Source organism: Artemia sp. Qi Xiang Cuo, chromosome 12 (genome assembly GCF_049724085.1).
Source record: "Artemia sp. Qi Xiang Cuo chromosome 12, ASM4972408v1, whole genome shotgun sequence".
Taxonomy (NCBI): domain Eukaryota; kingdom Metazoa; phylum Arthropoda; class Branchiopoda; order Anostraca; family Artemiidae; genus Artemia; species Artemia sp. Qi Xiang Cuo.
This window is the reverse complement of record NC_142805.1, coordinates 44505850-44517007: the sequence shown is the minus strand read 5'-3', so window position 1 is coordinate 44517007 and position 11158 is coordinate 44505850. Positions and strand designations below refer to the sequence as shown.

At 34.0% G+C, this 11158-nt stretch overlaps 1 protein-coding gene across 2 annotated transcripts in view; it reads right to left on the bottom strand.

Moving 5' to 3' along the window:
- Window positions 1–6076: 6076 nt before the first annotated feature.
- Window positions 6077–11158, bottom strand: part of LOC148946162 (deoxyribonuclease TATDN1-like) — a 60080-nt gene continuing 54998 nt past the window's right edge. For both annotated transcript variants that reach the window (XM_089097825.1, XM_089097824.1), the window contains one exon: window positions 6077–6222. In XM_089097825.1, the coding sequence (XP_088953951.1) occupies window positions 6120–6222 (103 nt within the window). In that variant the 3' untranslated portion in view covers window positions 6077–6119. The remainder of the gene's footprint in view (window positions 6223–11158) is intronic.

Here is an 11158-nt window from a genome sequence, read left to right as displayed (position 1 = left end):
ATATACAGCATCATAGACCCTAGTGCTGCCATCAGCAGACGTACTGATTCATAGAGTAATTGAATCAATGAGACCCGCGGTGTTCCATTTTAAACAAGAGATTTTACAGGGTTTCGATTTGTTTTTTGGTTTGTTATTTTCTCAGTTGTTTATTATTGAGCGTGTCTTGTTCGTATTTTAGGAATTTATTTCTATTTTAATTGTCATTTTTAGCCTTTCTTTTTCTTTTTAATATACTTTGTTTGTCACTTATATTTACAATGGGTCATCAATAAGTTCAATTCAATTTCAATAATAACGGAAAACTTTTGCAATACCATAACGATAAATGAAACTATTCCGACAAAAAACGATGGTTTGCAAATCTATATCCTAAGTCATTTGAAAAAAATTTGTTAAATACTTACTTTCAAAGTTTGGACGAATTTTTAATTTCTAGTTTTCTCTTTAATATGGAGAAACGACCAGAAGTCTAAGTAGATTCCGGATTTAATGGAAATTTGCAGCTAGAGAACCAAAAAGGAGGGCGGGGTGTGGTACCACCAATAATCCCCCTACTCCCCCCTACACCCGGGAAACACCACTGTATTTAACAGAATAAAATCTCTTTCAGAAGCGTATCAAGGCATATAGTTACATTTATTTCATGTCAAAACAATACAATTCCTCACTGTTCTTCATATCCTGGTGGTTTTCTTTTCACCCTTTATATATGTTATTATTACCCCAAATCGCTAATTTTTTTTAGTGGTTATAAACTCAAGCAGTGGAATTCCACCAAATCACCAAAACTTACTCAAGGGGATGAGTTAAACCAAAAAGGATTAAATGTAGATACATCAAAGGATGTATTTTAATACCAAAACATTCCAACTCTCATTGAGCCTCGGTAAACACAGAATTAGTTCAAGGGAGAGACGACGGAAGGGTAGAGGTAGAAATTGATGTATAATTCCCAAGGCCATAACAAGGGCTTTTGAATAGGGGGGACAAAAAGACTTTAAAAACACATTAAAAATGTGAAAGTGATATTGATTCCCTCTTTATTTCTGGTCCACGCTGTTATTATTAAAGTAAAGAGGAACATTATACCCCAAAATGATAAGAATTTATTCCGTATAGGAGGGAGACTGCCCCTTCCTCATTACCACCTCCATCTCATGATCACAGAAACTCAAGAGGGTGCTCATTATATCAGAAATTGAGAGTTCTAGTCCTTTTTCTATAAGTCTAAAATTATAGTAGACAAACCAGCCGCAGAGGGAAGAGGGTATTTTCCGTGGGGGGGGGGGAGGAGGGGTAAATGCCTAGATCCCGTTGACACATAGGAGCTAAGATATAACCTTGTTTTTGAGTAATTAAAGTAAAAGCTGTCGTTGCTTAAACCTTTAGCAACTTTGTTTTCCTTCTCTTGTAAAATTGTGAAAATCTTGGATAACCTTTTTTGTTCTGCCAACAAAAATGTAACATCAACTGCGAAAATCAAAACAGGAAAACTATCACACATTTTTGTTAACAGTATAGGAGATAGAGAGCTTCTAAATCTAGTTAGGTTGTTTTCCATGTGGAAAACTACCAGATATAACCCGCACTCACCCATGACGTTCAAAGAAAATACCTGGAAGAAGATTTGTTAATTTGCATATTTATTACACTATCTAAAATATTTTTTCGAATGTATAAACAATTATACAGATTATTTCCATTATAAGACCTTTTGTTCCTGGTAACATTTCATAGTTTTCCAAACTATGCTATACTCGTTGAAGTATTTTAACGTCTCCAAAATCTAACAACTTATTAATATCTTCAAAAAATTATGATGCTAAAAAATCTAATGGAATTAGTGGAAATGCTTCCTTTTACCATGAATCGCATCCATCTAAATTGCTTGACTTTAATGGATTATTTGCTGACTTAAAAAGTTACCAATTAACTGACACGGTTGGATAGCTATATACGATCAAGAATTTGTAACTACAGTAAAAAAGCCCTAGCTACCCATTGTAATAATATACGCTTGAAAACTTAAAATTTTAGGCTATCAGCTTCTAGAAGCAGAACAACACGAAGTCATAACAACGCGAATGCCACTGTGTCTATCTCTTAACCGAAGGCAAAACGTTTAGGAATATACTGTGAATTTTGTAGGATAAAAGTTCAAACCCACAAAAAAAAAAAATATTTTTAGGTCCCATTATATCAAACTTCGGAAAAATCTTCTCGTCTTTTGGAACAATTTTTGGAAAAATTTGTTCCTATGCAAGAACAATTCATCAGAGAAAATGCCCCAATAAATTATTAAATACCATTAAATGTTCCTTGAACCTTTGACATGAGAAAAAAGACGATGGAACTTCGCAGATCCAAAAACCGTGTTTCATAACACACAGCTTATATAGTTTACTGGTCCCACATTATAAATTGGGCCAATACTTTGAATAAAATCAGCCATTCTACTGATATCTCTTTATGTTTTTTGTGATCCTCTCACCTTCATGTAGTCTAATTTCTATTATTTTTTCGTCAGTCCAGCACACTTGCAGCTCATGTAATAGCAACTGGTGTCACATTATACTTTGGTCCAATACTTTGGATAATTTGTGCCATCCCACTTATATTTCTATGTGTACATTTATTATGTGTGACAATTATGGGTGATTTCTCTTTTCTTTTGAACTCTTCTATTCTTAATTCGGTTATATTTGATCAACCAAGTAGGGCTGGTAAACAAGAAACTCATACCATTGACCCTCTCCTTGAATCTATGGTTAATTATAGCTGCAATTATCACACTACCATTGATTATTGGGATTAAATTATACCCTGAGTGTCTTTAAATCGTAGCTTCAATGTATTTTGTTTTAATGTGCACAGGATAAAAGATCAGTGGGACTGTCTGAAATTGTGTTTTTGGTCTGATATATTTTGCCCTTTTGTTATAATAGGTTTAACAGAAACATGGTTATCTGATGGTGAAAATTTTACAGCCTATGATATGAATGGTTATGTTGCTGTCCATATCCCCAGAATGGTAACAAAGTGCTCAGGGGGTATTTCTTTATTTATAGTCTCATATTGAGTTTAGGAGAAGGTCTGACCTTGAATCCTTGTTTGCATCAGTAGTGTCAAATAGTAGGACAGTTTATTCTCTTGTTATTGGTCTAAAAAGACAGTTTGCATTTGATACTGTTTGTTTGTTTTATAAGCCCCCTCCTTTTCCAACACATTTGTTCTGCGATTTGCTTGATCAACTTTCTTGTGTGGGGTCTTTCTTTAAGAAACGTATTTGTGTTTTGGGAGATTTTAATTCTAATATGTTAAATATTGGATCAAGTGATGATTGTGACCATCTTTTTGATGTGCTTTCTTCTGCTGGTCTACTTCCTTCAATTTTTTTTCCTTCTTGTGTTGAGCATACTAGAAATTCTGCCAATTTATTAGACAATATTTTCATTTCTCATTATTCTAATTTGAAGTTTACTTTTGGTCTTGTTTTCACTGAACTTTCTGATCACTTCCCTATTTATATTTCACTTTCTGTGCCTCAAACTGAGATTGCTGTGGATGAGCAGGGTGAGTCTTCTTTTAGAACTTCCACAGATAAAGAAATTTCCAATTTAATACATAGTCTTCAGAGTAATGATTGGTCTAGTGTTCTTGAAGCTAATGATGTTGATTGTGCAACGAATTTATTTTTGTGTCGTATGGGAGCTCTGTTGGATAAGCATTTTACTCTTAAAAAGAGGCCAAGGAATTCAACACCCAAATGCCCATGGATGTCAAGAGGTCTGATCAATGCGATACACATGAAGGCGTCTCTGTTCAAGGCTGCATGTGAAAGGAAGACACAGGATGATCTTTTGAAGCATAAACTTTATAAAAATGTGCTTACTTCTTCAGTGCGAGCAGCCAAAAAGCTATATTTTTCACGTCGAATTGATGAGTGTAAGGTGAATTTGTGAAAGGTTTGGATTGTAGTTAATGCAGCTCTTTCCCGCAGGAAACTCAAACAGTCCCCCCCCCCCCTTGTCGCTACAGGAAAGCTGATGGATATTCCTGGACAAAAATTCTCCAGCAAGCGCCTTCAATTCGTATTTCACCTCACTTCCTTCATTTCCTAATCCATCCTACAGCAGAGTAAGTAGTTTTCCCTTATCAGAAAAGTCATTTTTCCTTTTCCCATACCGTGATACCTAAATTTCTTACATTATTTCTCAGCTTTCAATTAGACGTTCAGTTGATGGTTTTGTTTTGAGCTGTAATGTTCGTAAAAAATTGGTCAGTTTGTTTCTAACCCCATCTCACACATAACTAACCTCTCTCTTTCTTCTGGTGTTTTTCCTCATTTATTTAAGGTTGCTAATGCTGTACCTTTGTTTAAAAAAGATGATTCATCTCTAATTTCAAACTATAGACCTGGTTCTCTCCTTCCTGTAATCTTTAAGGTTGTTGAAAAAGTAGTGTATTGTAGACTCTCTTCATTTGTATTTAGTACTAATACGACTGCAGGATATTGTCTCATAGCTAACTGTCAGTATGGTTTTCGTCGGAGTTTTTTTAACTTGCTTGCACTTTCAGATGCAACAGAATGTGTGCACGTAAACCTTGACAAGAGCTTGAGTGTTTTGGGTCTATCTCTTTACTTTTCAAAGGCAATTGATATGGTTGTTCACTCTGTCCTTTTGTCTAAATTATCTTCATTTGGAGTGCATGGAGTCCCACTTGAATGATTTAGGTCTTACCTCTCAGGGAGATCTCAGTAGGTTTCGGTTAATGGTATTTCTTCCTCCTCTTCCTTGCCTATTGTGAAAGGTGTCCCACAGGGCTCTGTGCTTGGACTTCTTTTGTTTTTAATTTATATTAATGATCTTGTTGATGGTCTTCATCCCCATGTGCACCCTATTCTTTTTGCTGATGATAGTAACTTTGTTATTGCTGCAGTGGACCTGCCATCTGCCACTTCCCTAGCTCAAGGTCTTCTTGATAAAGTAAAAAATTGGTGCTGGTCAAATGGTATGAATCTCAACAGCCAAAAAAGTGCCACTGTACATTTTAGAACCCCTTATCGTATGAGAGACGCAAGGGAGCCAACCATCCTGACTTATGGGAATGATATTATACCGCAAGCTACTATAGTGAAATTTCTTGGTGAGTATCTTAACTGTTTTCTTTCTTTTGAACCCCATATAACTCATACCCGTTCCCTTGTCCTCCGCCAAACTTCAATGTTATACAGGGTTAACTCATTTCTTCCCCCAGATGTTATGCTTTTTCTTTATTATGCTTTTATTTTTCCTTACCTTTCTTATTGCTGTTGTGTCTGGGGTAGTACTAATAAATCTCTTCTCTGCTCACTTCAAAGAGCCCAAAATAGGGCAGTGAAGGCTACTTTTCTTCTACCTCGTTTTTACCCTTCCTTTGATCTTTATAATGATACCGGAATAGCTCCGCTGGATCGTATTGTGGGTAAAAGTTACCTTTATTTAGCACATTCTGCTTTTCTAGGTACACTTCCACCATCTCTGCAGCAGTTTTTCTTTCTGTCAGGCTCAGGTAGGTACTCTTCTTTTTTACGTAGCTCTTATCGCTCCCGTTTATCAATCTATTTTACTATGGAACTCTATCCCTCCTGATGTCCCTCTATCTCTTTCTGCAAAGGCAGTTTCTCACTGGGTCTTTCCAGTATATTATTTCCCCCCTTTTTTTTTCTTTTTTTGCATTCCATCCAAATTTATATGTCTTTTTTTTCATTAAATATATTTTTCTGATTTCTTTTTTTTTTTTTTTTAATATTTAATCATAATTTTCAATCTATTCTTCGCTTATATATTTTTTTCAGTTATTTGTGAGGTTTCCTGCTCATTATCCTATTTTAATAAATGTATATTATTCATTTTTTTTAAGTATGTTTTTTTTCTGTTTTTTTTTATTTGCTTTTTAATATTTTCTTATTTTGTTTATTTTGCCCTTTAAAATCTGAGATTCTTGGGCAAGTATAAAATTTAAGTTTTTATTTTTTTTTTTTTATTATTAATAAATTTATTGATTGATTGATAAAGAAGTCAAATAAAAGTGTCTTCCATATTACTTTACTGATAGAAATATTATACACAGATTCAAACAGTGGAAAAGAACATTTTACAAGAATTTTGATAGATTTTATCAGCCAGTGTATCTATGTCAGCACTTCGGATACAAGATAAAATTTCAAGAACTTGCCTAAAAGAGGAAAGAAGTAAATTAGAAAATTATTCCAAAAAAAATTTGGAAATTAAAAATTAACTAAACTAAATCAATAAATATAAGCTACAAAAAAAATTTACAAGACTGAAAGTTTAAAAACACAATACCAGAACAGTTTATTGAATTAAATACATGACAATCAAGAAGTTAAGCCATTCAGAAGTCAAATTGAATAAATCCAATTTGTATATATTCCTCAGATTTCAACCTCATAGCAGTTTGTGTTTTGGACATTTAACAAGCATGACCACATTTTTGTTTTTTTTTCCTTTCTTAGAGGATAGTAAGTGAGTAAGTTTTTTTTTCATTTCTTTAAATAACACGATAGGCTCATGAAAAACAAAACATTAATACATATGTTCTTTTTTCTTATTTAACATAATTTCTCGCTTTTATGTGTTCACCAAAGATTTGAATCTGAATCACGATGAAGCCCCAGCCCGAATTATCTATTTCGTAGAAAGATCTCAAATGTGAGACAAAGTCATAACATAAGAATTTCTGTTGTACTTGAAAAAAACATAGAATTTTTTTTTAACAAATTAATAGTAAGTTTATATAAACTTGTCTCTTAGTACAAAATCTTGTGTTAAAGATCTTCACAGGAAGTTGTTTTCAAATATTTGACCGAGATAAAAAAATAAATGTGTGAAAATTATAGAGCGTCATCAAACATTCCGACAAATGCGCTGATGAAGCCCCAGTCCAAATTATCTATTTCGTAGAAAGATCTCGAATCTGATACAAAGTCATAAGATAAGGATTTTCTGTTTTACTTGAAAAAACATAGAATTTTTTTTTAACAAATTGCTAGTAAGTTTATATAAACTTGTCTCTTAGTACAAAATCTTGTGTTTAAGATCTTCACAGGAAGTTTTTTTCAAATATTTGACCGAGATAAAAATAAATGCATGAAAATTATAGAGCGTCATCGAACATTCGGACAAGAAGCCGATGAAGCCCCAGTCCGAATTTTCTATTTCGTTGAAAGATCTCGAATCTGAGACAAAGTCATAACATGAAGAATTTCTGTTGTACTTGAAAAAACATAGAATTTTTGTAACAAATTGCTAGTAAGTTTATATAAACTTGTCTCTTAGTATAAAAATCTTGTGTTAAAGATCTTCACAGGAAGTTGTTTTCAAATATTTGACCGAAATAAAAATAAATGCATGAAAATTATAAAGCGTCATCGAACATTCCGACAAATGCGCCGATGAAGCCCCAGTCCGAATTTTCTATTTCGTTTAAAGATCTTGAATCTGAGACAAAGTCATAACATGAAGAATTTCTGTTGTACTTGAAAAAACAGAATTTTTTTTTTAACAAATTGCTAGTAAGTTTATATAAACTTGTCTCTTAGTACAAAAACCTTGTGTTAAAGATCTTCACAGGAAGTTGTTTTCAAATATTTGACCGAAATAAAAATAAATGCATGAAAATTATAGAGCGTCATCGAACATTCCGACAAATGCGCCGATGAAGCCCCAGTCTGAATTTTCTATTTCGTTGAAAGATCTCGAATCTGAGACAAAGTCATAACATGAAGAATTTCTGTTGTACTTGAAAAAACATAGAATTTTTTTTAACAAATTGCTAGTAAGTTTATATAAACTTGTCTCTTAGTATAAAAATCTTGTCTTAAAGATCTTCACAGGAAGTTGTTTTCAAATATTTGACCGAAATAAAAATAAATGCATGAAAATTATAGATCGTCATCGAACATTCCGACAAATGCGCCGATGAAGCCCCAGTCCGAATTTTCTATTTCGTTGAAAGATCTCGAATCTGAGACAAAGTCATAAGATGAAGAATTTCTGTTGTACTTGAAAAAACAGAATTTTTTTTTAACAAATTGCTAGTAAGTTTATATAAACTTGTCTCTTAGTACAAAAACCTTGTGTTAAAGATCTTCATAGAAAGTTGTTTTCAAATATTTGACCGAGATAAGAATAAATGTATGAAAATTATAGTGTGTCATCGAACATTCCGACAAATGCGCTGACGAGGATAGACTAAATATAGAAGGCTGAATTGTTCTGGTGGTGTAAGATAGTTTGTGGTCTCCTTCATCCTTCCTCTCCTTCATCCATATTCATCCATCTTCCTCCTCCTTCATCCATCCTTCATACAGCTTCTTCATCCGTCCCTACCCTAAAAAGGTAAGGTCACCCCCGTAGTCGCATATATTCGTCAGGGTAGAACTTTTACGATTCTGTCTAATTAGAACCGTGACTACAAACAACGCTGAAGGGGGGGGGGGATCTTGAAGAGGGACACCTCTCGAGGAAATTATAGCTTAGTAAATGACAAAACATTCCACTGGATTTTAATTAATGAGTAATTATTCTGGGTTTCGTTTTAAATAATTTGGGAATTGCAACATAAAACTGAAAGAATACAATCGTATTGACTTTTTGACCGACGAAGGTACACGTTTTGAACCAAAATTGAGAGGAGTTTTGAAAACTCATCTTAAACGATTAGGAAATACTAAATTATGAGACGTAGCATTTATTTATTCGAGAAGAATAAGCCTAGCTGCAAGCTAGCAATGAACAAACCATGGCCCATAATAGATAAAACGTTAAAAATACTTTTTTTTAAAAACTGTTAACTGGGGAAAATCGCCATTTGAAGCTGATTCAGGAATGGTAATTCAGATTTCGATTAGTTGCAATGGTGAAAGTGCATAGTAAAAAAGAAAATTACCAAAAATTTAAACGATAGCCTGAAAATGGTATTGAGAAAGAAAAACAAATAAAATGAATTCCGTGTAGGAATTCTGAAAAAATCATTCAGTGAAAAAATTTTACCTGGAAATTTTCCTCCCCGCGGGAAATTATCCGCGTGGACCGCCTATCTAAAAAAAAATCTTCCAACACTGAAAAATGTCTATACTTCCCAGTAATAAATAATATACGTAAAGAACGGACAAATTTCATAATTTGCCCTAAAGGATGTGGGGGTCCTGCTATCCCCGAAGGCGTAGTTACTGGACCTTTCAACTATTCTGAACAAAATAGCTATCTCAAAATTTTAATTGGGCGACTTTGGGGAAAACAGAGCCGTCGGAGGGGGGCTAGTTGCCCTCCAATATTTTTTATCACTTAGACAGGGGACTAGGAATATTAATTTTCGTTCGAACGGGCCATCTCCCAGAATTCTAGGACCATTGGCTCGAAAACGATCATCCCTGGAAAAAAAAACATTAAACATGCATCCGTGACTTAACTTCTGGCAAAAATTAAAAAACTCCATATTTTTGCATATGGGAGTTTGAAACTTCTGTAGTAGCGTTCTTGGATGAGCTGGATCTGATGGTGCGATTTTCATTAAGATTCCTCGATTATTTCTTTTTTTCGGGGGGGGGGGAGGGGTGCTTCTCTTCTTTTTTTTTCAAAATCAGTCAAGTTTTCCCAGGCTCGAACCTTTTGGTAAGTAATAGTGATTTGGATAAATTGTGTAAAAGTAATTTGCGTAAATAATAGTGAAATATTCTAAGATAAGATAGTATAAGATATCTATTTCCAAAATTACTATCACAAGCCCCATAGGGTCGTAACAAATATCATAAAAAAAACAGGAAAACCGTCAAAGAATGCCAAAAAAACAACAACAAGAAAAATCAGAATGAAAAATCATTTGTCCGCCAATTAAAAAATTGAAAATGTCAATTAAAAAATTAAAAAGATAAAAACTGGTCAAAACTAAATAAAAAAATACATATGAAAAAAGTTAAAAGGGACACAAAAAAGGGGGAGGGGATCAAAAGTAGCGAATAAATACAAAAACCTGGCACCAGCACCACCGTCCAATAAAAAAACAGAAGAACAGAAACCAGGGATAATGTATTTATTTTTTCCGCAATGAAGGGGACAGAAGTTTTTTTCATATCTGGAGGTAGAGCAGCGAACGGGGGAAAAATAGGAATGGGTTCAGAAATGGGTATGTTTGGGGAAAATACTTTGCGTGCGAGGGTTTGCTATTACAATTTTTGCAAAACGGAGGCACAACATAACTCCTGCGCTCAAGGGTTTCCAGACTATCCTTTCTTAGAAGCAGAAAGTATGGCACCTTACCTTCTTTGAAAATTATTCGCAGGGCTCTTTTTTGGCATGCTAAAAAATTGATAGGGAATCGAGATTTTAGACTTGTCACAAGTCAAAGATATTAGCAGAGTCTCAATTTGTGATATGGAAAATGTTCAGGAGGAATGAAAATATCAAATTAAAAATCCATTAAACCGTAATAAACCTGTCAGAACTGATTTAAACAAGAATAAAAAAAAAAATGGACACTTTGGAAGTGAATGAAGATACATTTTGCCAGGAGGAGTAAGAGACAGAACAGAAAGGATTGATAGGACCTCAGATTCCGATAGTCTGGAAATATAGTGGTTGTAAAGTTAGAGATAATATAGTTCCAAAGTTAGAGATAACATACTAAGGATTATGAATATTACTTTCGAAAAGCGGAAAGTACCTAGTGATTTTAGGAGAGCTTTGGTTTTCCTCCATTATCACCTCCCTTTACAAGGAAGGTGATAAAAGCGGCCTGTAATCACAGACTGAAGTTATTGCAGGGGTCTTGGCGTGATTTCTGTAAGAAGCAAATTGCTTAAGGCCCATTCACAATGAGATATTACTAATACCGAGTTTTAGCTGGCGCTAATTTTGGGAATCAGTTGAATCCAAAACTGTTTGCAATATAGATTTAGCTAGCGTGCAGAACTGAATCAAGCTAAAACTGATTTCAATTTGAACTTAGTTAAGGTCAAATCAATTAGATATTTTCGTAGAACTTCCTGATTGGCTACTACCCGAACCTCATCCAGGTAGAAAATAAACTGTCCAAAAAAATGGAATAAAAAAGTAGCTACGGTACATAGCTATAGAACTCTCCCCTTGAG